Source organism: Periplaneta americana, chromosome 6, assembly GCF_040183065.1.
Source record: "Periplaneta americana isolate PAMFEO1 chromosome 6, P.americana_PAMFEO1_priV1, whole genome shotgun sequence".
In the NCBI taxonomy this organism is placed as follows: domain Eukaryota; kingdom Metazoa; phylum Arthropoda; class Insecta; order Blattodea; family Blattidae; genus Periplaneta; species Periplaneta americana.
In genome coordinates this window covers 3,215,504-3,243,054 of record NC_091122.1, presented here as the reverse complement: position 1 = coordinate 3,243,054, position 27,551 = coordinate 3,215,504, and the positions used below count along the sequence as shown (strand labels likewise).

General features: G+C 35.4%; 1 protein-coding gene across 5 annotated transcripts in view; it reads right to left on the bottom strand.

The window, feature by feature from the left end:
* rut (adenylate cyclase rutabaga) overlaps positions 1 to 27,551 on the bottom strand; it is a 681,419-nt gene that overhangs the window by 204,513 nt on the left and 449,355 nt on the right. For all 5 annotated transcript variants that reach the window (XM_069827313.1, XM_069827316.1, XM_069827315.1 and 2 more), the window contains exons 5-6: positions 14,187 to 14,336; positions 11,140 to 11,258 (exon numbers count right to left, since the gene is read on the bottom strand). In XM_069827313.1, the coding sequence (XP_069683414.1) occupies positions 11,140 to 11,258; positions 14,187 to 14,336 (269 nt within the window). The remainder of the gene's footprint in view (positions 1 to 11,139; positions 11,259 to 14,186; positions 14,337 to 27,551) is intronic.

Below are 27,551 nucleotides of genomic sequence, written 5' to 3'. Positions count from 1 at the left end.
CAATCCGATAATAAGCTATCCTTGTAACTAAAGAATGTTACTACACTGCAACAATAAGTTTCCATGGCAACGCATGTTATTTCAATGCGATAATAAGCTATCCTTGTAACTAAAGAATGTTACTACACTGCAACAATAACTTTCCATGGCAACGCATGTTATTTCAATGCGATAATAAGCTATCCTTGTGACTAAAGAATGTTCTACACTACAACAATAACTTTCCATGGCAACGCATGTTATTTCAATGCGATAATAAGCTATCCTTGTAACTAAAGAATGTTACTACACTGCAACAATAAGTTTCCATGGCAACGCATGTTATTTCAATGCGATAATAAGGTATCCTTGTGACTAAAGAATGTTACTACACTGCAACAATAAGTTTCCATGGCAACGCATGTTATTTCAATGCGATAATAAGCTATCCTTGTAACTAAAGAATGTTACCACATTGCAACAATAAGTTTCCATGGCAACGCATGTTATTTCAATGCGATTATAAGCTATCCTTGTAACTAAAGAATGTTACCACATTGCAACAATAAGTTTCCATGGCAACGCATGTTATTTCAATGCGATAATAAGCTATCCTTGTGACTAAAGAATGTTCTACACTACAACAATAACTTTCCATGGCAACGCATGTTATTTCAATGCGATAATAAGCTATCCTTGTAACTAAAGAATGTTACTACACTGCAACAATAAGTTTCCATGGCAACGCATGTTATTTCAATGCGATAATAAGGTATCCTTGTGACTAAAGAATGTTACTACACTGCAACAATAAGTTTCCATGGCAACGCATGTTATTTCAATGCGATAATAAGCTATCCTTGTAACTAAAGAATGTTACCACATTGCAACAATAAGTTTCCATGGCAACGCATGTTATTTCAATGCGATTATAAGCTATCCTTGTAACTAAAGAATGTTACTAGAAGGAAAGAAGTTATTTTATGATTGAAGAGCCAGTCTGTGCTCATGAGAGGGAACGCACAGACAGTCTGATTGTTACGTCGCTGATGCCCGCCCCCTCTGGTGGATGTAATATGATTAGCTAGTCTGAAGATCATCGTCGCAGGGCCTTCTTTGAAGGAGGGTTCCGGCCCAGCGAGCTCCCTTCTGGCTGCCCATTGCTAACTTGTGTTTTATCGCCACCCTTTGCCCTCACTTGGTACTTGGCGTGTCTCTCTCGTTCGGACGAGAGTGGCGTTCTCTACTCTTTTGATGACAAAACACAGGCGACTGGCGTCAATATTAAATCACGTTACGCTCTTTGGCTTCTTCTTGTAACGCTGGGTCTGAAACGTGTTCTCTTTTATTGCAGCTGTCTTATTCCCACTGTGCACGCCCAAATATCAATAATTTTAGTTCTGAACAATATATTTTTATCAGTTTATCTTATTCCAAATGCTGTTGCAGTTTATAGTTCATTTTCTTTAACTATTTTAAAAATGGTGTACATAGACGAAATAATCTAACTTACTTACTTACTGGCTTTTAAGGAACCCGGAGGTTCATTGCCGCCCTCACATAAGCCCGCCATTGGTCCCTATCCTGAGCAAGATTAATTCATTCTCTATCATCATATCCCACCTCCCTCAAATCCATTTTAATATTATCTTCCCATCTACTGTACGTCTCGGCTCCCTAAAAGTCTTTTTCCCTCCGGCCTCCCAACTAACACTCTATATGCATTTCTGGATTCGCCCATACATGCTACATGCCCTGCCCATCTCAAACGTCTGGATTTAATGTTCCTAATTATGTCAGGTAAAGAATACAATGCGTGCACTTCTGTGTTGTGTAACTTTCTCCATTCTCCTGTAACTTCATCCCTCTTAGCCCCAAATATTTTCCTAAGCACATTATTCTCAAACACCCTTAACCTATGCTCCTCTATCAAAGTTTGAGTCCAAGTTTCACAACCATAAAAGACAACCGGTAATATAACTGTTTTATAAATTCTAACTTTCAGATTTTTTGACAGCAGCCTGAATGATAAAAGTTTCTCAACCGAATAATAATAGGCATTTCCCATATTTATTCTGTGTTTAATTTTCTCCCGAGTGTCATTTATATTTGATACTGTTGCTCCAAGATATTTGAACTTCTCCACCTCTTCAAAGGATAAATTTCCAATTTTTATATTTCCATTTCGTACAATATTCTCGTCACGAGACATAATCATATACTTTATCTTTTCGGGATTTACTTCCAAACCTATCTCTTTACTTATTTCCAATAAAATTCCCGTATTTTCCCTAATCGTTTGTGGATTTTCTCCTAACATATTCACGTCATCCGCATAGACAAGCAGCTGATGTAACCCGTTCAATTCCAAACCCTGCCTGTTATCCTGAACTTTCCTAATGGCATATTCTAAAGCGAAGTTAAAAAGTAAAGGTGATAGTGCATCTCCCTGCTTTAGCCCGCAGTGAATTGGAAAAGCATCAGATAGAAACTGACCTATACGGACTCTGCTGTACGTTCCACTGAGACACATTTTAATTAATCGAACTAGTTTCTTGGGAATACCAAATTCAATAAGAATATCATATAAAACTTCTCTCTTAACCGAGTCATATGCCTTTTTGAAATCTATGAATAACTGATGTACTGTACCCTTATACTCCCATTTTTTCTGCAATATCTGTCGAATACAAAATATCTGGTCAATAGTCGATCTATTACGCCTAAAACCGCACTGATGATCCCCAATAATTTCATCCACATATGGAGTTAATCTTCTCAAAAGAATATTGGACAAAATTTTTGTACGACGTCAACAAAAGCGATATGCCTCGAAAGTTACTACAGTTGGTCTTGTCCCGCTTCTTAAAGATAGGTACGATTATGGACCCCTTCCATTGTTCTGGTACAATTTCCTTTTCCCAAATAGCAAGTAAAGGCTTATAAATTTCGTTAGATAATGCGCTTCTACCCTCTTGTATTAATTGTGCTGGAATTTGATCGATACCTGGAGACATAATTTTTCAGATTTTCTATCGCAATTTCGACTACAGAAAGTGTGGGTTCGGGTATAAATGGCTCAGCAGTTTGTATTTCAATTACGTCCCGATCATTTCTATTTGGCCTCCTCATAAATTGTACGGGATCACCGTACTTATATAACTTACAAGGTGGGTCGAAAGTCGCTTTCCCCAATATTCATTTTTAGGTTTCATACTTGTACACATATACCGATGTCATAACTTGAATAAACGAATAGCTGGTGTAATAAGAGGTGAGTTGACAACCATGTTCGCGCGTCAACTGTTTTTCCGATGTCATGTTTTGTTACTTTTGTTGTTTTGTTTTATTGTGTTGGGTTGAGTCTCTGTGTAATAACCAGACATCAGATTCTAGGGCAAATGCCTATTGTGTTTCTTTGGGAGAAAAGTAAAAATAATTATTAATATTTGTGTTTCATGGAAATTGAAAGGTATTCAAAGAGTTTTATAGTGCCCTAAAAATGCCCTAAAACGGTTATTAGAGCCCAATTTGTTAATATTCACCTAAAAATGCCTAACTCACTGTAAAGTTTCGCATTTTACTCTTACTTTTTATAATTTATACATGCATTCACTGCGAAATTTAAGGCTTTTAAAAAGTGGAAAGTTTGCTTCACACCGGCCATGAAACCATTGATAAAGAAAACAAAATGTTTTGAATCTCACGACACTCGCAATAGATTTCACCGAATTTAACATGTTTGGAGACATAAATGCCGACAAAGGACCAACCTTAGTTTTGAAGCAGGCAACAATCACAACATGTGCTACTACCGATTCAGAGATATACTATACTATAAAAATGACTGTTTTCGGTCTGAAACCGATTAGCTGTACTGCCCTTCAGAGTGTCATAAAATCACAATTTCTGGTGGTGTACTGTGCAGATAATTATAATAAAGTCTGAGCATGGAACTGAATTTCAATAACTTAAAATGAGTAATCTTGATATCAATAATCATTATTTCATTAGTTTCAATATATTAAATTTGTGCAGCTCTGTTTATAAATATAATATAGTATTCTTTTTTAATGTTTAAACATACTTTTTGTGCGTATTTTAGTGTATAACTAAAAATTTCAGTGAAAGAAATAAGTATGATACCTTGATGTGCCTAAAATGCCTATTTTCATTAAAATAGAGCCTAATTTTACAAATTTTGTGCTTATTTTAGGCGCCTAAACTGCAATTTTTAGTGCCTAAAAATCCGATGACTAGTAATAACTGCTAGATTTACCACAGAACAACGTGTTTTCGTGCTACAATGTTGGAGGAAGCACAGAAAGGACAGATCATTGGTGATAGCAGACTTCGAGACAAGATTTCCTGATGTTCAACCGCCATAACGTCAAGCGATCGGAAACTTGAACACACGACTTGAACAAACAGCTCATCGAACAGCCAAAATCGTGAGTTATGTTCTGCCATCTGTAAATCAATGTCTAAACGTTGCGAATTGTGTATCGAGAAACAGGACCTCCATTTTGAACGAAATCTGTAAAGGAATGTCAAATATAAATTGAATGTAATTAAATGTAAGGAAGTGTCTGGGGAAAGTGACTTTTAACACACACCCTGTATATTGAATTTATTTTTTTCCAAATTTACATGAGATATCTATGTGTCAATTGCAATAAATGATTATGATTTCTTTTACTCACAATAATCGATACTACCATCCCCTAGAATATAAGCTATAATATTCCTTCTGAATCACCCGGTGTATATATATAGGCAAAACTAATTTTTAACAAATTTACGTAATGTAGCGATATGTCTATTCTAATCAATTCTAATGCTTTTTATTTACAAAACTCGACATTTAAATGAAATAGAAATTAAATTAAATTATGTTTTATTTAACGACGCTCGCAACTGCAGAGGTTATATCAGCGTCGCCGGATGTGCCGGAATTTTGTCCCGGAGGAATTTTTTACATGCCAGTAAATCTACTGACATGAGCCTGTCGCATTTAAGCACACTTAAATGCCATCGTCCTGGCCCGGGATCGAACCCGCAACCTTGGGCATAGAAGGCCAGCGCTATACCAACTCGCCAACCAGGTCGACAAAAAAATGAAATAGATGTTAACGTACTTGTATTACACATTGCTTTGGACCATTCATGCGTAACAAAATTGTTTATGATAAGGGATATAACCCATACTGAAAATGTAGGACTATTATTTCCATCACAAAACCAAAATCTACTTTTTTTGTACTGTCACAACATTTTTACCTCATGAAAAACCTCCTCAGATGATGTCACTACTTAATAAATGAAGTCACATCATATCAAGCGAAGCAGTTCACAGCATTCACCCATAACCTCGTTCAGAAATCCTCTTAAATGTAACCTCAGCTTTTCCAAACGCGAGCATTCACTTCTTCCGGGATAGCACGGCCTGTGAGTCCATCAGAATGACGGTTCGAATCTAAAAAGGTGAAAAATGAACCTGAAGTCTCCGAGTTTGACTCCCGACGGCTAAGAACGCCAAACTATTTGAAGCGCCAGACATTATGCTGATGGGATATCGCCCCTTCACGGGTTGAGCATGATTAAGGGCCCCACCCCCAACGCCTGCCTTCACATTCGTTTTAAGAACCCTTAAGGGCTCACATTAGGAAGGCACATTTGTCACACCACAGTAGGGGATTCAGACAGGTGGCACAGAGCTAGTTACTGACAGGATGGGGCAGAGCCCGCCGGTGAAGAATGCCCAACTTCAAGAATCCCTCACTTTAATTTAATGAGCTTCGTAGGGCCTCCGCCAGAGGGCCGAGGGTGGCGGATCGATGTCGCACACGTGCATCTCAAATATTTGCGGTCGTTCCCGACGAACGCCTCTAAATTTATAAACTTCTTCCCTACGGACAACGAAACGAGATCGGGGCGGATAGGTGGAGTGGAGGTGTGGTCTTCAGTAAGTTCGTATATAAATGAACTCAACAGCGATTCGCTTATGTCAGTTTTAGTATTATCACGATTTCGTATCCTAGCAACCACATATAGTTAACAAAGATTGTGTTAACGCCACATAACAAGACTGACTCTAAGGTTCAATTGTAATTACAGGGAACGGATTTATATGGACTAAAAATATATGAAATATGTAAATATATATGTAGTTATTTTTACCAAAATATGGAATTAAATATGGATTTTTACCAAAATATGGAATTAAATATGGACTTAAAATTATAAAAAAATGACTATGTACGTTAAATATTGGTACATTTTAATCAAACTAAACAAAAAATATAATGGACGTACCTTATCTTCCAATGTAGTTTCAACAAAACACAATTTTTATTGTCTGTTACCATAACAATAGGTTACAAACATTTCTTTCAAGTGCTGAAAAGTGAATCTTCTTCTATTGTCTCTGAGGATAGATTTATACTGACTAAAAGAGCGTTCGACGTCACAAGAAGTAACTGGTACATAATTCAATTTCACAATGTCTGCTGGGGATAAGTCCAAGTTAATCTTCACTGTTGATTCACCACTCATCACAGCAACAACCTTTTGTAGTTCTTCATATCCAGGGTTTTTTGAAAGTACAGTGTCCACCTTAGCTCTTACTGCATCTGCAACTTTACCTCTACCACGATTCAGTTGTTCCACAGTACTATTTATAATTTCAAAACTTTCAGATAGTGAAAGGTGCCTATTTTGGAGACTTTTGAGCGTTTTTATGATGCATGAAAATGTATGCTGAATGTGAGCTAAGTCATTCTTCACACTTATGTCACAGGTAACTGTTTTCGCAGTATCAATTGAGACTGCATCTTCAGAGTCCAATGCAAGGAGAACATTGTTAATAGAGTCTATATGTTCGGCATAATATTCAACTGCTTCTAGCCATGTACCCCATCTAGTTAAAATTGGCTTTGGTGGCAATGGAATTTCAGGGTACATTTCTTTCAACACGTTAACTCTACTGGGAGCTTTGAGAAATACTTTTTTCACTGATGAAATCAACAAATCTACTTTAGGGAAATTGTCTCTGACCACTTCTGCCACACGATGAAATGCATGCGCCACACAAGTAAAATGAGTCAATTTAGGATATACAACAGATAATGCTTGTCCAGCTTTGACCATATAAGGGGCAGCATCGCTAATAAAGAATAACACATTATCGTACATAATACCCTTTGGCCACAGGATACCCATAGCTTCGTTGAACAGTTTAACTATAGTTTTGTTATTGCACTTTTCTAGAACATCACAATGTAAAAGAATTCGTTCAGAATATTGTTCACTTAACAAACCGATAACTACATTACCAACAAGTCTACCTTCTTTGTCGGGAGTCTCATCAATGGAAACCCAAATTGAACTATCTTTAATTTCATCTCTTATCTTCTGTATTGTCTCATCGTAGATGGATGGAGCATACGTCTTCCTAAGTGTTGACTCATCCGGGATTGTATGTTGAGTATATTTTTCAAGGAATTCCCTGAAGACCTTATTCTTTAGTTTGTAGAGAGGAATATCAGCAGAGATTCGATGTTAAACTCAGATCTTACATTCGATGTTGTTGGTTGTGTTAAAAACAATTGTCTCTGCTTGGAATTTAGTTGTTTGTTGGCCTGATGTTTACTAGTTGTAATGTGTTGTTGCACCAGGAACTTTTGTGTAGATGATACTGCACACTGACACAAATTACAAAATAATATTTTATTGTCAGTTGATAAACCATCTTCTTTAAATTCTGAAATGTAACTTGTTAGTTTTGATTTTAAATTGACTGAATGACGTACTTTTGGCATATTTACCGTCTTTATAGTATGATTTACAAAACTGAACCTATGTGTACTCTGACTGGCATTTAACTGTTGAGCTGCACAACTGAAGTCTGTTAAAAATTTTAAATTAAATTAATACAGTTTTGTAACTTACTTTCCCATTGTTGATAGGACTGCTAATTTTCAAATAACTCTGATGTTAAAGGGATTACTGAACATGTGTTTAAATCTCTATTGTTGAAATGTATTTTTAAAAGTTAATGGAATTTTGTTTTGTTTTATTGTTAAACCTAATATAATATGGACTGTTTTATATGAAATATGGAAAATATATGGAAATTAACGAAAATATGTACTAAACTCTAAAATATGGAAAAATATGGAAAATAAAAGTAGGATTTTTCAACCCTACACATTGTGAAACATAAAGATAATGCAAAATATAAATTATATTAGCTTTATAAATAAATATGTATTTACATATAAATCCTTTCCCTGGTAATTAATAATGCACATAAAATGAACTTAACAGCGATTTGCTTATGTCAGTTTTAGTATTATCACGATTTCGTATCCTAGCAACCACATATAGTTAACATAGATTGTGTTAACGCCACATAACAAGACTGACTCTAAGGTTCAATTGTAATTAATAATGCACATAAAATGAACTTAACAGCGATTTGCTTATGTCAGTTTTAGTATTATCACGATTTCGTATCCTAGCAACCACATATAGTTAATATAGATTGTGTTAACGCCACATAACAAGACTGGCTCTAAGGTTCAATTGTAATTAATAATGCACATAAAATGAACTTAACAGCGATTTGCTTATGTCAGTTTCAGTATTATCACGATTTCGTATCCTAGCAACCACATATAGTTAACATAGATTATGTTAACGCCACATAACAAGACTGACTCTAAGGTTCAATTGTAATTAATAATGCACATAAAATGAACTTAACAGCGATTTGCTTATGTCAGTTTCAGTATTATCACGATTTCGTATCCTAGCAACCACATATAGTTAACATAGATTGTGTTAACGCCACATAACAAGACTGACTCTAAGGTTCAATTGTAATTAATAATGCACATAAAATGAACTTAACAGCGATTTGCTTATGTCAGTTTCAGTATTATCACGATTTCGTATCCTAGCAACCACATATAGTTAACATAGATTGTGTTAACGCCACATAACAAGACTGACTCTAAGGTTCAATTGTAATTAATAATGCACATAAAATGAACTTAACAGCGATTTGCTTATGTTACTTTAGGTATTTGTGTCAACGTCTTGTTTTCCTTTATTGTTTCAGGGGGCCGTGTGTTCCATCTGCAGTGATACAAATATCGAGGTGTGAATTTATTGGTGTGCGAATTACAAATTCCTGTAATGAAACAATATTTGTAGTAACGATACGTTATATACGAGCGCTTTGGTTTGGCGTAATTTGGACGGAACCCAGTACCTCGTGTAAGCTGCACACAATAGTAACTCTGTTATTACGGATAGTTAATTTTATCAGCTGGTTAATGCTCTAAAACTCCATTGGTAGGCACAACGGCGCGCTCTGGTTTTATCTCTACGCGGCCTGGATCGCTATCTGTTCGCAATTGCAAGCGGTCGCCATGGAAACCAGAGATACACCATCGCCGTACTGAATGCTCCGTTGATTAGGTGACAAAAACCGGGCAGTGCTGAGATGGTGAGCTGATTCAGTATAGCGATCCCTGAGGAAATTTTGAACTCATTTAATAGGTGCCCAGTGAATTGATTCCTTGAATCGAGTGATGATGTGTCGAGACGGAAGATGAATTGCTTGTGTCGCCTGAGTTCAAAAGGTATTTTTTTTTTCTTTAGTGCAGTGCTCAATTCTGAAAGAAAGGATTAATTTTGTTTTATTTAACTGTACTATTCCATCACGACCAACTTGTACAGTGTCTTCCGTTTACCCATGTACCGCAGTTCAGTACCTACAGTTCTTACGTAATTCCTGTGCCGCAATACATGGTGGGTCAAAAGTCGCTTTCCCCAATATTCGTTCTTAGGTTCTACACATGTACAGATGTGATAACTTGAATAAACGAATATCTGGTGTATTAAGTAGTGAGTTGGCAATCATGTTCGTGCGTCAACTGTTTTTCCGTTGTCATGTCTTGAAAACAGCCCTGGTTTTGCCGATATGGAGTTGATCATGCGACCTGACGTCATGTGATTTTTCTCTGTGGGGTATCCTGGAAAATTATGTTTTTGCTCAGAAATCGCAGGATTTGCATCAGTTGCGACAGATGATCGAACAGTCAATCGTGAAAATCGATTAAAATCGTGAGTTATGATCTGCTATCTATAAATAATTGTCTAAACGTTGTGAATTGTGTATCGAGTAGTAAAAATCTGTAAAGGAATGTGTAGTCAAATGTAAATGGAATGTAATTAAATTTAAGGAAGTGTTTGAGTAAAGCGATTTTTAATCCACACTGTATATCATCTCGGTCAGTGATCACAGATTTTCGATTTCGTTTCACCCCATCTCTTCATTAATTTCAAGGATTGTTCTTTGATATATATTTTTTTTAAATTATTTTTAGTAGGTTATTTCACGACGCTTTATCAACATGTCAGGGTATTTAGTGTCTGAAGGTGATAATGCCGGTGAAATGAGTCCGGGGTCCAGCACCGAAAGTTACCCAGCATTTCCTCGTATTGGATTGAGGGAGAACCCTACAAAAACCTCAACTAGGTAACTTGCCCCGACCGGGAATCGAACCCGGACCACCTGGTTTCGCGGCTAGACGCGCTAACCTTTACTCCACAGGTGTGGACTCTTTGATATATTGCAAACAAAAAGGTTTAATACAATTCTGCTCGTTTTTACTTCCATTCCGAGATAAAAAATTGTTTTATATGAAACATTTCATAGCGTGTTTTGGGAAAGCCATTGATTTAATTCCCAATATCCTCAGTCAATTTAAGAGAGCACTGTATTATGATAATAAATGACTGCAGCAATTTTCGTTTTGTCCTTTATATTTGCAGAACTTTGATTCGAATAAATGTAACTTTTCTTTCTGCAAAGAAATTTTACAATGTATACATTAAGACAAAGAGCAGACTACAGTCTTGGGTACAATCACAGTCTAGTATATACAGTCACGAAGCTCAATACATAGTAAATATGCATCCATAGATAGTTGCTAACCACTAGGATCGCTACTATCGCCTCATTAGAGACAATGCGAAATAGTACCGGCACAGTCTAGTGTTCCTAGCATCCCCACAACTCAAGCTTCGTGACTGTATATACTAGACTGTGGTACAATCGTACGGTTGTCATAGTTACAAGCGACTCACCTAACGTTTTCGTGCCTCTGGATGTAGATCTTGTGGAACTGGCCCTCCACGGGAGAGATGATATCGGCCTTCATCTCCATGGCGACGTGCTGCGGAAGCACGGAAAGCAGAAGACGCTCCTGTGAACAATTGAACAGCGTTTAGCGATCAACACTTGGACGCATACTAAAAAGGATGCGGAATGAAGAACGGGGACAAAAATGAACGTCAACAAAGGAGATATGTAGCGACAAAGGGATATAAAGTAATTAAACAACAGATTTGTATATACAGGGTTAGTTAAAAGTCCCGCACCACCTAAATAACTTTTGAAGCATGTGGTTCAGTGACATGAAACTTGGTGTGCTGGGATAACCATATGCTAAGAACTCAATAATGGTATTACCGAGTTTTTTATACTTCCGGTTTAATCGGAAGTAACTCCAACTCCTTTATTTTAAACGGAACACCCAATATATTTTTTTTTTATTTTGGAATAGTGCTCATTAAGAGCTTTTCAAAAAGTACCCACACTTGATACTTCTGTACAAATTCAGTGTTGCTGAGTCAAGAAAACAGAAAAGTGTATCGAATATTAAAATAATAAAATACTCCTTCCTTAACAAAAACAAAACAAAGCTAGCTCACCTTCTAAATTATGTGTTCAAATTGGTAGCCCTCAGCTGCCTTACAATGTGTCACTCGATCATCTAAAGGCTACTAATAATAAATCTGTAGCCGAAATTTTTCTGGTAATTTTCGATTTTCCAAAAATAATTGGTCCTAACATATATAATTAACCACCCTGAAACCGAAAATCGCTTTTTTGAAATTTTTGTTTGTATGTCTGTCTGTATGTTTGTTACCTTTTCACGCGATAATGGCTGAACGGATTTCGCTGAAAATTGGAATATAAATTAAGTTCGTTGTAACTTAGATTTTAGGCTATATGGCATTGAAAATACTTTATTTAAAAGGGGGGTTATAAGGAGGCCTGTATTAAATAAATCGAAATATCTCGCTTATTATTGATTTTTGTGAAAAATGTTACATAACAGAAGTTTCTTTAAAAATAATTTGCGATAAGTTTTATTCCTTGAAATATTTTGATAGGACTGATATTTAATGAGATAAATGAGTTTTAAAATTAAAGTAACTGCCATCTAAGGCCGTGTAATGAATTAAAAAACAAATGACTTCGTTTATAAGGGGCCTTGGACAGCAACAATCGAAAGCTATGAAAAATAGCCTACAGAGAATGTTTCTGTGTTTGTATGAAGTAATATCGGAAGTTAAATTAACCGATTTGTATAATTAATTATTATTTCATCATTGGAAAGTGTTTCTCTAGATGGACATAATGCTATAATGCTATTACAGTAAATTCTGACACAATATAATATAATATAATATAATATAATATAATATAATATAATATAATATAATATAATATAATATAATATAATATGATAAAAATTAAGAAACATGTTAAAGGAATTGTCATTGCACCAAATGAGTGTCTCTGGACCAAAATGATCGCATTTTAATTATTTGCATGCAATTTAAATTAAGTAACATTTTAAACGATTTATCCTTTTATCAAAGAGGAATGTTCCCTGGATCAAACGTCCTATTTTAATTATGTAATTACTTTATATTTATTTCTAACGGGTGCAGCGGAGCGCACGGGTACGGCTAGTAGAAACTATGTAAGGAATGATTTAACCAGGCTTTAGGAATATCTTGCACCACTTCCATTTTTATTTAGCAACACTGAATTTGTGCAGAAGTTTCAAGTGTGGGTATTTTTTGAAAAGCTCTTAATGAGCAGTATTAAAAAATTAAAAAAATATATATTGGGTGTTCCATTTAAAATAAGAGAGTTGGAGTTACTTCCGGTTAAACCGGAAGTAGAAAAAACTCGGTAATACCATTATTGAGTTCTTAGTATATGGTTATGCTCACATACCAAGTTTCATGTCACTGAACCACATGCTTCAAAAGTTATTTAGGTGGTGCGGGACTTTTAACTAACCCTGTATGTATGACTTGCATTTCAGCATAAGTAGGCCAAGCTATCACGGATTGTGTTTCTTCCTCATATCCCATGCATCGTACTATCAATAACTTGGCTGCCCATCTCAATACTACGCAGTGTGCGACGTCCACGTCGCCTGCACTGCGGAAAAGGGACTCGTAAAAATGTGAATGTTAAAGCAGAACAGCTAATGTCACTTGTCTTAACCCTTACAGTGCCAGATGTCACAATAACAGTCGTTTGCTTATGCTTCACAGCAAAGTTTCCTTGTGTGATTTTGGGCACAGCGCTTCTCGTTTGTTTCTTGTAACGGCCCCCCTCTCCCTGCCGTTGCTACGTCAAGTTGGGGATATTTTTCTGCTGATATGGGTGACAGTAAACCAGTCTTGCGATGGTGACTAGTAATTTCGAGCGAGAGCTCTTTTACCTGTAAACATTGCTAAAGGATGTGCAGATCTTAGAACACATCGCATCATGATTGAACGGAAGCGCTCATACAATAAAGTTTCAAGGAAGAGTGGAAGATACAATATTATTTTATGCTTCGAACATGGCGATAAAGTCCAGTGTTTGTTGTGTAAAAAAAAAATATCATTTGCAAAAAAAAAAGCAACATGAAACGGCATTATGAGACGCAACATGAAAAAAAAAATATATATTTCAGACAAAATCTGTTTTTGTGCGTAATACCATAACCTGACGAAAAAAATTTTGAGTCCCCATTAAAAAAAGCACAAGTTCACCTTAAAATGTCCTCGATAACATCTACTAATTAAATAAAAAAATAGCTAATGCCGCTTGTTCACCCCCTTGAAACTTCATTCATCACTGTATTTTCGCAAAGGAATTATTTTCGAAATAAACAGCTGAAAATAAAAAAAGAGAACACACTGTACATAGTTATTTACTGATTTTTAGAGACTCATGCGCGTAAGGGTACAACTGACATGTCAGTCAAAGACTGCCAGTACTGTCGTGTGACAACACTCTAGCACGTCTGAAAAGAAAACCAAGTAAAGGCACTACTCACCAGCTTTTCGTTTTCGTCCTCCATCTCGAGGCGCGCGGCGATGCAGTTCCGCGTGTCCAGGAACGCCTTGCGCTGCGCATGCTCCATCAGGTTGTGCATGAACACGCCCACAACGTTCACGCACACGAACACCAACACGTTCGCCGTCACCTGCAATACAGCCCACATAAGTTCTATTGGGTTACATCTCTAGGGATTTGTTAGTTCGAAATTGTCATTCATTCATACTGTTATGCCCAAAGGCAGGTCTTTCACTGCAAACCCAGCATTTTTCAGTCTTTCCTATTTTCTGCCTTTCTCTTAGTCTCAGCCATGTTTGCAGGTTTTTTTTTTTCGAAAGGTAAATGCGGTAGCTTCCAGTTTTTTTCCGCACACCGCTCTCTCTTTCGAATTTTAAAAGACCTCAGAGGGCCCCAGCGTCAAAGTGAGGAGAGAGGACTAGCCCTCCAGACTTCACCCAAAATTCACCGCAAGAGTTGAATATCAGTTTTATCAGGGTTTTTGATCCGATCAGAGACCGAGAAATCCCAATTAAGGCTGGTTCACAATAAACCGGAAACGAGAATCGGAACGAAAACGAAAACGGTAAAATTGTCAAAATGTGTACATTTAAATGTGAGCATTCACAATTAACGAAAAGCTTGGCCGAGCCCGGGATCGGGAACGGAGAGTTGGCCAAGTTTCAACTTTGGCGTTCACGTTTCCGAACACAGCCCACTAGATTCATTCTATTGCCATCTAAAAGCTATTTTGTCGTCGTATATTTTGTAGCAAGAAGACCGTGACATAACCTATGCATTATTTTGTTCTGTGCTGTGCATCATGGAGCAAGTTTTATTTGATGAGATTCTAATATTGAGTGTTGAGGAAAATCCTCACGTTTACGATAAGCGGCGCGCCTCGTATAAAGATGAGAAAATGAAGGAGAATACGTGGCTTTCAATAGCTGCATCTTTGAACACCGATCGGAAGCGAATCATATTTTATTACTGTATTGGTTGTATTACACACTACATATTCACGTTTCAATTCAATAACTACTGTTGTGTTCATTTTTGTTCTATTACAAATGTTTCTTCTCTAATTATTTTACGTTATGGTAGACTTAAAATAGGTTGTGATAATAAAGATGCATGGGCATATTTATAGTACCGTACCTAAAGAAATGTTTCAGTTGAAATTTCGAAGTTGGTTAACCTGTGTTTATGTTGGCTGCCTTGTACTCATGAGAGAACGCCATTGGTCAATTATACACAAATAACATCAGAATGCGTAATATCGACTTTACATATCGATATGCATAGTCGTCTACGTTCTCGGTTTATTGTGAATCAAAAATCTTCATATTCACGTTCTCTGTTTCTCGTTTTCATTCTGGTTCTCTTTCCCGGTTTATTGTGAACCAGGTTTTAGTCTTTGCCCCCATTCCAAATTTTTGGGTAACTGGAATAAAAAATGTTTATTCCCGTTGAAATTCATATTTAAACCAATGTAGAAAATTAACATTTAATTCGAATTTTAAAAGTTTATATTTCGACAATTCGAAATCAGGACTTCATCCCTTTCAACGAAAAAAGTTAACTATCTAGAATTTTACAGAAAGTCCAAAAGATTCTCATGAAAATCTCAGTTAATTATTCCAAGAATTCAAATTATATTCTTTTTTAAATCGATTATTTTAGACGTTTTATCAACATCTCAGGTTATTTAGCGTCTGAATGAGATGAAGGTGATAATGCTGGTGAAATGAGTCCGGGGTCCAACACCGATAGTTACCCAGAATTTGCTCTTAATGAGTTAAGGGAAAACTCAGGAAAAACCTCAACCAGGTAACTTGCTCCAACCGGGATTTGAACCCGGGCCCACTCGTTTCACAGGTCAGGCATGCTAACCGTTATTGCACAGCGGTGGACAAACTATATTATTAAATTCATAACGATCGACAGGTAATGAAACAGAAGAAAGTCGTTGCTACTGTGAACAGATTTCGTAGCATTATCCAGTGACTGACGGCAGGTAAAAATAACAGGCGATATGCCCAACGTTATTGTTTACAGACGTGCATATCTCCACACTCTTATTGGCCAGTCAATAACTTGGAAGAGAATGAATATATGGAAATCTTTATTATACAGGGTGATTCATGGAAAGTTACCACCACTTATTGAACTTATTTCCGAAGACATTTTGACCAAAAATTTTCTTATAAACACGGGTCCTACACTGAATATTTTCAGAGTTACACTAGTTTGAAGTTGTCTATAAAATAACTTTCTCCTTTAGTTTCAAGAGTAAAAGAATATTACAAATAGAGAATGAACTATTCAGGAGTATCATTTCTGTAATTGGCTAGTGTTCTGAAGCTAAAAAGTGTTGTTAATTCCATAGTCGCTTCGAACGAATTTTTTTAACTACAAAATTTCATTTTTCTTATGCACTTATCAAAACAATATTGTTACAAATCATTCCACTCTTTTTAAACTCTTTACGACTCTACAAAAGTATGCAAAATTGAACTGTAAAGAATACATTATTTTCGTGATAGACTGGGACATTGTTTGGCTGTGAATGGTTCCCATTTTGAGTATCTGTTGTCAAGTTTGGTTAGTAATCGTGTTTTGTTTAGTTTTATGGCCTACCCAACATACTTATTTGTCTCAAATCTGAAGTCCACGAAACAAGTTCAGTAAATAGTTAAAAGACATAAAACGGGTGGATGGGTAAAATTTCTACACATTTATACGTAAAATTAAATGAAGATTCGGATTATGTAAATTTTAATATAGGGTGCCATTAAAAATAAAATTTACCGACACACTCTGTATGCCTGAATAAATAACTTTTTGGAACATTGGTATCACATTGTGTGGTTTATTTCCAACAGCTTTTGTGTAAAACTTTTCTTTAAATTACGATTTAAGACGTTGTGAGTAATATTCCATACTTTTCAACACTCTGTGTATATCCTTTTGATATGAATTTTCTAAACAAAATAGTTTCTTGGTTAATACAAATTTTTCACATTCTCATTAGAGTTAGAGTTAAAAAGATCTCACAGCATAATGATGATGTTTATTATTATTATTCTTATTTACTTACAAATGGCTTTTTAAGGAACCCGCAGGTTCATTGCAGCTCTCACATAAGCCCGCCATTGGTCCCTATCCTGTGCAAGATTAATCCAGTCTCTACCATCACATCCCACCTCCCTCAAATCCATTTTAATATTATCCTCCCATCTACGCCTCGCCCTCCCCAACGGTCTTTTTCACTCCGGCCTCCCAACTAACACTCTATATGCATTTCTGGATTCGCCCATACGTGCTACATGCCCTGCCCATCTCAAACGTCTGGATTTTAAGTTCCTAATTATGTCAGGTGAAGAATACAATGCGTGCAGTTCTGTGTTGTGTAACTTTCTCCATTCTCCTGTAACTTCATCCCGCTTAGCCCCAAATATTTTTTTAAGCACATTATTCTCAAACACCCTTAACCTATGTTCCTCTCTCAGAGTGAGAGTCCAAGTTTCACAACCATACAGAACAACCGGTAATATAACTGTTTTATAAATTCTAACTTTCAGATTTTGGGACAGCAGACTGGATGATAAGAGCTTCTCAACAGAATATTAACAGGCATTTCCCATATTTATTCTGCGTTTAATTTCCTCCCGAGTGTCATTTATATTTGTTACTGTTGCTCCAAGATATTTGAATTTTTCCACTCCTTCGAAGGATAAATCTCCAATTTTTATGTTTTCATTTCGTACAATATTCTGGTCACGAGACATAATCATATACTTTGTCTTTTCGGGATTTACTTCCAAACTGATCGCTTTACTTGCTTCAAGTAAAATTTCCGTGTTTTCCCTAATCGTTTGTAGATTTTCTCCTAACATATTCACTGTCTAGTAAATATTTTAACTGTACCAGTCTGTATTCGAGACGTCAGGATATTGATTACACTTTCTTTAATAATGCTATTAATGGTGTCATTGATTGCGATTCTTTTATACATAACACCTACCTTAGAATTCCCGTGAAAGGTTTTCGTGGTCAAAGAATTTTCTTCACTAAATTATTTAAATCTCTTTCTCCAATATCCAGGTGTATTAAAAGTGCCAATTTGCAAGATCTGATTTGATTTTACTTATGCATGATATATCCTTACTTGTTATTTAATATCTTTTATCATTTGTTAGATATTGCCATTTATTTTGTTGTATTTGGTGAATGATTAATGTTGACCATTATATTGATTGTATTTCATCTCACTGCCATTTCTGTCATTCATTCTCATAATCATTTGTTTTGTTTTTTATTTTGTGCTAAACTGTAATTGGCTTTGTGCTGTTGTTTTGCACATTAATATTCGAAATAAAAATAAAAAAAATAAAAAATAATTATTATTATTATTATTATTATTATTATTATTATTATTATTATTATTATTATTACTATCACCATTAAAATACTATAGGCATGTTACTACTACTACTACTACTACTACTACTACTAATAATAATACTAATAATAATAATAATAATAATAATAATAATAATAATAATAATAGTAACAAGTGGAGTAATTGTGGAACGACAAAAGCAAGGTTCTGTTCTGGAAAGCCTGCTCAGTCGGTCCACCGTCCACCGGGAACTGTAAACACTGTGGCGGGGAATGAACCCTAGATCATGTGTGTGGTTATTGCGTGACTGCGGCACAGTGCGTGCAGCAGCAGGTGTTCCGCCAGTATCGACCCAGCGACGCATCTTCGCCCCGCCGCGCTCGTTATGCAACCCGAGCAACAGATCGCTGTATGTGTGTATAATACAGTACTCCGTGTTCAACACTCACTTTTGTTTCCATGGAAACTAAGTATATTCATATAATATCCGTTCATGTAACAGTGCGTGCTTACTGTTTTACTTGTGCGTATTTTTCTGTGTTTTACTTTATACATGTTGCTTGATTATTCATACGTTGTTTTATTTCTTCACATGTTTTTTTGTCTCAAACCCAAGTTCTAATTGTGTAATCAATGTAGCCTATATAAATACGTAGATAGGCCTACTAATAATATACCATGTAGGCTACGTATACATATATACAATGCTGAATGGGATTTTGCTAATTAAATTCAAGGAAAACTCTACAAGATGTAAAATTTGCGAAAATAATGAGAACTGAATAATTTCGAGGGAAAAATTGTTCCGAGGCCGGGTATCGAACCCGGGACCTTTGGTTAAACGTACCAACGCTCTCCCACTAAGCTACCCGGGAACTCTACCCGACACCGATCCAATTTTTCCCTCTATATCCACAAACCTCAAAGTGGGCTGACAACAGTCAAGCAACCAACATTTGAGTGCATACTAGCTCTGTGTGACTTTAAATTGTGGTTTTCTGTTACGTACAGTGACGTCTATTATGAAAATTAAGCTTTCAGGAATAACTCCCTGTAAAGTTAATTTGAATAATTTCGAGGGAAAAATTGTTCCGGGGCCGGGTATCGAACCCGGAACTGTTTCATTTTTCGCAAACATTTCCAAACTGGGCATATTTAGAATATCGAAGGCCGTCAAAAGTTGTATTCGTTAAGACGTATTTAAATAAGAACAAATGAAAGTGGGTCTACAATAACTATTTCGTTTACATGACGTCATTCCATTTTCGGCCAATGAAGTGTAATGAAATTTTGAATTCCAACCAATCACAGTCATACATCGCGATAATTTCTGCAGCTCGATTTATCACTATCAATTTATCGCATGGGCCTTCTTTCGTTTAGTCAGTTTCGCCAACTGTTTCCACATAAATCGATGAGCATGAATCCATTGTACTAATTTTTTTTTTATTTTCTTGGGTTATTTTACGACGCTGTATCAACATCTAGGTTATTTAGCGTCTGAATGAGATGAAGGTGATAATGCCGGTGAAATGAATCCGGGGTCCAGCACCGAAAGTTACCCAGCATTTGCTCGTATTGGGTTCAGGGAAAACCCCGGAAAAAACCTCAACCAGATAACTTGCCCCGACCGGGAATCGAACCCGGGCTACCTGGTTTCGCGGCCAGACGCGCTGACCGTTACTCCACAGGTGTGGACTATTTCGTTTATATGACGTCATTCCATTTTCAGCCAATGAAGTGTAATGAAATTTTGAATTCAAACCAATCACAGTCATACATCGCGATAATTTGTGCAGCTCCATTTATCACTATCAATTTATCGCATGGTCGTTCTTTTGTTTAGTCAGTGTCGCCAACTGTTTCCACGTAAATCGATGAGTATGAATCCATTGTACTAAATAAAGTGCGAAATCCTACTTCCACATCTACATCTTCATCTTCTAATTCCATATCCATTGTATCTAAATAAAATGACACTCCTTCATAACAATTGTTCATTTAATTAATATATTAATCAGGTTATTTGTAATTATACTATAAAATGTTTAAATTAAATTATGATTTCAGCAGATAATGAAAACGTATTTCTGTTATAATAACAAGAGAAAAGCGCACTACATGTAATTAACATTTTTAAACCTGTATTTCGCTTTTCTCAATTGGCATTACTGAATAACATTCAATTTCTTTATTGCAGTATTCGTTATTCACCTATTTCGACTTCACAATGTCTGAATAGGTTAAGTATTAATAAATATACAATTATTAACATTTTGTGAGCGAATTTTAGGGATATATTATTTACATTTTTATTTTTTTCAGGAAATAGTCCTAATAAATGTCACTCGAGATCTGAAATCTCATTTTTACTTGAATGTCTATTATTTACCTCCAAAATATAAATTAAGCTCAACAAAAAGAAAAAGAATGTTTGATATTATTTCATATTTCGTCTACCAAATTTATTATTTTACATGTTCTGACAAAAATTACTTCATAATATTTATTGTACTCGATCTAGTTATCAAACACAGCAAAAGAAATTAAAAAAGCACGATATGAATAGCGTAGCCAAGAAACAGTAACTAAACAAAACACAAATGATTAAAACAAAACAATAAAGCAAAGAAAATAAAATGTATAAAAAAGGAATGCAATTCGATGCAACACTCAATAAAATTACACTGTATGAAACAAGCAAAACAAAAAACAGGCAGGCCTAATTTAGTAGAATTCTCATTCATTTGTTTTGCCTCATTTGTCAGCTAGCTGTCGGCAGATCCTAATCGTCACGCGATCTCACGATCGGTCACAACAACCGGTTTAATAACCTGGCACTGCTCCACGTCTGTAGCCTACAGTTCAGGGAACATCTCGTTACCATGGATACTCGATCTGCATAGCATCACAAGCCGATACGATAACAAAAGAAGGTTTACACTCATACTGAATAGCTTTTGAATGAATTTGAAAGTCCGGAACTGAAAAAGTACTTTTTTTTTCTAACGCAACATAATGTAAAGGTCATCAAATGGCTAATGGACCTTCTTTGTAAGCGATGATGATGAAGTAGAGTTGCGAGAGTGAGTTTTGTTTTGTGACAAGAAAAAAACACGGAAATGAGACTTGTCGTCCTCCAAAGTGAGCCCACTAGCCCTATATGCAATCATGTATCGGGTTCACTTCTCTAGGATACTAACACCATGGGTTCGTGACGAGGGAACAGATATTCTGAACTGGAATAAGTTACTCTTGAGTTCGCAGCGAGTACAATGATGGCAGAAGAACAGAAATGGCGGACATAAAACAAGTAATTATTAGGCCTAAGAAAGCCATCCGAAATGGCTTTGTAGTCTACAAATTTTATGAAGAAACTCCAATCAAAATGGTGGACATAAGACAATATTAATAATAGGAAAGCCATCCGAAATGACTTTGTAGTCTACAAATTTTACGAAAACATACAATTAAAATGGTGGACATAAGACAAAATTAATAATAGGAAAGCCATCCGAAATGAGTTTGTAGTCTACATATTTTACGAAAAAATACAATCAAAATGGTGGGCATAAGACAAAATTAATATTAGGAAAGCTTTCCGAAATGACTTTGTAGTCTACAAATTTTACGAAAAAATACAATTAAAATGTTGGACATAAGACAAAATTAATATTAGGAAAGTCATCCGAAATGACTTTGTAGTGTACAAATTTTACGAAAAAATACAATTAAAATGGTGGGCATAAGACAAAATTAATATTAGGAAAGCCATCCGAAATGACTTTGTAGTGTACAAATTTTACGAAAAAATACAATTAAAATGGTGGACATAAGACAAAATTAATATTAGGAAAGCCATCCGAAATGACTTTGTAGTCTACAAATTTTACGAAAAAATACAATCAAAATGTTGGACATAAGACAAAATTAATATTAGGAAAGTCATCCGAAATGACTTTGTAGTGTACAAATTTTACGAAAAAATACAATTAAAATGGTGGGCATAAGACAAAATTAATATTAGGAAAGCCATCCGAAATGACTTTGTAGTGTACAAATTTTACGAAAAAATACAATTAAAATGGTGGACATAAGACAAAATTAATATTAGGAAAGCCATCCGAAATGACTTTGTAGTCTACAAATTTTACGAAAAAATACAATTAAAATGGTGGACATAAGACAAAATTAATATTAGGAGAGCCATCCGAAATTACTTTGTAGTCTACAAATTTTACGAAAAAATACAATTAAAATGGTGGACATAAGACAAAATTAATATTAGGAGAGCCATCCGAAATGAGTTTGTAGTCTATAAATTTACGAAAAAAATACAATTAAAATGGTGGACATAAGACAAAATTAATAATAGGAAAGCCATCCGAAATTACTTTGTAGTCTACAAATTTTACGAAAAAATACAATTAAAATGGTGGACATAAGACAAAATTAATATTAGGAGAGCCATCCGAAATGAGTTTGTAGTCTATAAATTTACGAAAAAAATACAATTAAAATGGTGGACATAAGACAAAATTAATATTAGGAAAGCCATCCGAAATGACTTTGTAGTCTACAAATTTTACGAAAAATTACAATTAAAATGGTGGACATAAGACAAAATTAATATTAGGAAAGCCATCCGAAATGACTTTCTAGTCTACAAATTTTACGAAAAATTACAATTAAAATGGTGGACATAAGACAAAATTAATATTAGGAAAGCCATCCGAAATGACTTTGTAGTCTACAAATTTTACGAAAAAATACAACTAAAATGGTGGACATAAGACAAAATTAATATTAGGAGAGCCATCCGAAATGACTTTGTCGTCTACAAATTTTACGAAAAAAATACAATTAAAATGGTGGGCATAAGACAAAATTAATATTAGGAAAGCCATCCGAAATGACTTTGTCGTCTACAAATTTTACGAAAAAATACAATCAAAATGGTGGGCATAAGACAAAATTAATATTAGGAAAGCCATCCGAAATGGCATTGTGCTCTAAATTTTTCAAGAAAAATGGCGAATTTATTAATTAATCCTACGTCATTGCTATTGTTGGAACTGCCTAAGACATCTCTGATCGCTGGGTGGTTTCTTTCAGAAACCACTGTGGTACACATAAACTCTTACAATATGTAAACAAATGATGAAGGATCCGTCAAACATAATAAACATAAACTGCGCATTCCATTTGATCAATGTTGTAGTAGTATCATAACCTGGGCCTTGAATGAACAAATGAAATTCTTTAACGAATACATTGCAAGCAGCGTCTGTGAAACTCCTTTAAGGGACACTGCCATAATTTTAGTTAACATTTTTCTCGAATGGTAACCATGCTTACCATGAAAAAAAAGTGGGGGACTAGAAAGGGTATATTTCAGACTTTAGAAATAAAAATGTTCGCGAGAATACCTCCATATTCTTAAGGAAAGTAACAAAACGTGATATGTGGACCGGAAACAATAGGAATATAAATTGTGGTCCACGTAACTCATCCCGTATGTTATGGGACACCCGTTATAATACGTGTAGAGTCCGGGAACACCCTGTATATTGCGGCAGCCCAGTGACCTCTTTTCCGTTCCATTTGGGAGGAGGAAATGGCGGAGAGGATGGGAGGAAATTCCATGGCAATAGCATATATGAAAACTGCAACGTCATCAGATATTAAAAATCTATATCACTCTCGAACGGCGGCTTGGAGGCTAGGAGGTCCATTTATCAAGTGGATTCCATTTCCACGGCCACTGCAGCCGGGCGGAACTGCCAACATTCATCAGCTAAATATACCGCCGCTTTCGATTTCGTATATTGAATAAGCTGATTGGTTGATAAACTGATTCGCATGACGTCGAACCCCAGTACTGAGGGAGAAGCAATTCAGATGCACTGCAGGACGTTCCCCTGAAGGAGTGGGGTAAAAATATCTGTGCAGTAAGGAAATGGAGCAATTTCAGAAATAACAGATGGGCGGAACACCCTGTTCGAAATAACAGTTCTTAGGAACAGGAAGAAAGTGATTTGGAAGTCTGATTTACACCTCGAAAATGTTCCCTTTCATTCTTTCATATTCAATGAATTCTCTGGAAGGGCTATTCCATCTCAAATCGACCGAAATATAGAGAAAATTGACCTTGCAATTTTTAAATACAATGAAACTTTTTCTGTCCGTAGACAACTGTGATACAATGCTTTGTGCAAAGTTTGAGGCATCAGAACTTCATAGTGTTTAAATTAATAATATTTAAATTTATCGTATTTTCATAAAATTAGGAACTTTAAACTGTTGTGGCTCCGAAACCCTTTCACCCAATGATCAAAATCATGGTTTATTTTGATGCTGAGAAATTGAAGTTTATATTGACATGTAAACAGTTTTTCTTACTTTTTATGGAAATGGAGAAATTTAGATTTTTCTTCATTAAGACGCCTTTGCCCACGAAAAAATATTTTTAAAATATTTGGCTAGATTCCGCATTGAAAGTACAAATAAACACATATTTTTTACTGGTGCACCGTTGATAAGAGAGTATTGAAAATATCAAATAAAGAAAATAAATAGTACGCGCGTGAACTAACCAGCTGACTGTGAGGCGGGAGCTAGCCGAGACAAGCAAGGCCAGGAGACAAACACGTGATGTTTCGTCTAGTAGCGCATAGCTGGGCTAGCTTTATCACAAGTTTTCATAAACACAGGAGTAAAATGACGCCTAACGCTCGCTTATCTTCAGCTCTCGGCCAGTGCGTGCGATACTGCGCCGTTCAAGTCTAAGCGTGTGAAAATAATTTATTTAATACCCTCGAAACTTATTGCCCAGCCACTAACCAAACAATGCCGAATCCCTCTTAAGAATGCAAAGTTTTTTCTCAATATTTTTTACATTTTTACAAATGGCCAAAAAGCCTAAGAGCAAGTAAAATCAGATTATCTGTCTCTCTGTATATAATAAAAATAAGGATTACTTCTTAACATAACCTACCAAATGTCAGCTTCAAAATGAGCTCTCGTTCAATGTTCTGCAGTAAATGGTTCCAGAGTTCTGAGCGCTGAAAGAGGCTTGTTTTTATAAAATACGGTAAATTTGTCGCTCAATAATACGAAAACCGTTTGACTTTCGATAGCATATTTTTGAAAATGCACTCCCCTCATCACCTTGTATAAGTAGGGAAAAAATTAGAGTATAAAAAAATGCGAGGTTTTTTACTGATCGATTTCATTGCGATAGTTGTTTTCTTTACAGTCCGACAAGGTTTAATAAACTAGTGTGAGAAATGAAGTTTTACCAATTTGAGGGTTAAGGAGACTAGGTGTAAAGTATACTTGTGTGTAATAGTAATTTATTTCGGAAATTAGAGCATTAAAATTTTCGAGAACATCAGTCAACATTAATTGTCTTGTTTACATTTTCGTATTGTAACATTTCTCAATATTGATGGCATTGTCTTTTCGTACGTTTTCTCATTGAAAGAGTAGGAATTAATAAAAACGTTTCCTATGAAAGTTGTTTGTTTTGAAGCGCTCTATCAAATGGTATCATATTTTGACTCCGACTTCAATTTGAAATTTTAAAGTGATACGCCACTGACCCTACTTCTTGTTAAGGCTGATTGATGAAATCAAGCTCAAATGAAAGTTCATATATTGTGGTTTAGTTACAAATATTTTTGTCTCGAAAATTTTGATGCACTAGTTTCCGAAATAAATTACTGTTACGGCTGGTCTGAATCACCCTGTATTTGACATTTCTTCGTAACTGATGCACTTTTTTTTTCGTGGTAAATATCTTGCTGTAACAACTTAAATTCGAGACTAGATTTTGGAGAAGAAAATTTGGGCCCAAATTAATATATATATATATATATATATATATATATATATATATATATATATATATATATATATAGGCTATATCAGGTTACAGTAATTCACTAAATGAATATAGAGTATGTCAGCCATTTTTAATATAAATTCAAAGCTTCTATGATATTTCAATTCTAAAAACACGTTCTTTAATATGCGTGAAGCACAATTTTGTGTTAGCTTTCAAATAATAAGCTAAATAATTAGATTTTAAGAATTAATTTTAGAGGCACTTTTTTAATATACTTACGTACTTACTGGCTTTTAAGGAACAGGAGGTTCATTGCCGCCCTCACATAAGCCCGCCATTGGTCCCTATCCTGAGCAAGATTAATCCAGTCCCTACCATCATATCCCACCTCCCTCAAATCCATTTTAATATTATCCTCCCATCTATATCTCGGCCTCCCCAAAGGTCTTTTCCCTCTGGCTTCCCAACTAACACTCTATATGCATTCCAGAATTCACCCATACGTGCTACATGCCCTGCCCATCTCAAACGTCTGGATTTAATGTTCCTAATTATGTCAGGTGAAGAATACAATGCGTGCAGTTCTGCGTTGTGTAACTTTCTCCATTCTCCTGTAACTTCATCCCTCTTAGTCCCAAATATTTTCCTAAGCACCTTATTCTCGAACATCTTTAATCTCTGTTTCTCTCTCAAAGTGACAGTCCAAGTTTCACAACCATAAAGAACAACCGGTAATATAACTGTTTTATAAATTCTAACTTTCAGATTTTTTGACAGCATACTGGATGACAAAAGCTTCTCAACCGAACAATAACACGCATTTCCCATATTTATTCTGCGTTTAATTTCCTCTCGAGTGTTATTTATATTTGTTATTTTTAATACAGAGACATATTTTTTAAATGCAACAAAATAAATTTCTATTTCAGAGAAAACTTTCCTAAAGAACGATAATTCCAAATATCATGCATTTAGCATTAATATTTCCGAAGATATGCAATAATTAAAGTTACGAGAAATTGTAAAGTTTAGTGTCATTTAAAAATCCTGTGCAGCATAGCTTTGAAAATGATATCACAGCAGCTGACAAGGCCATAAATGAACATTAAATT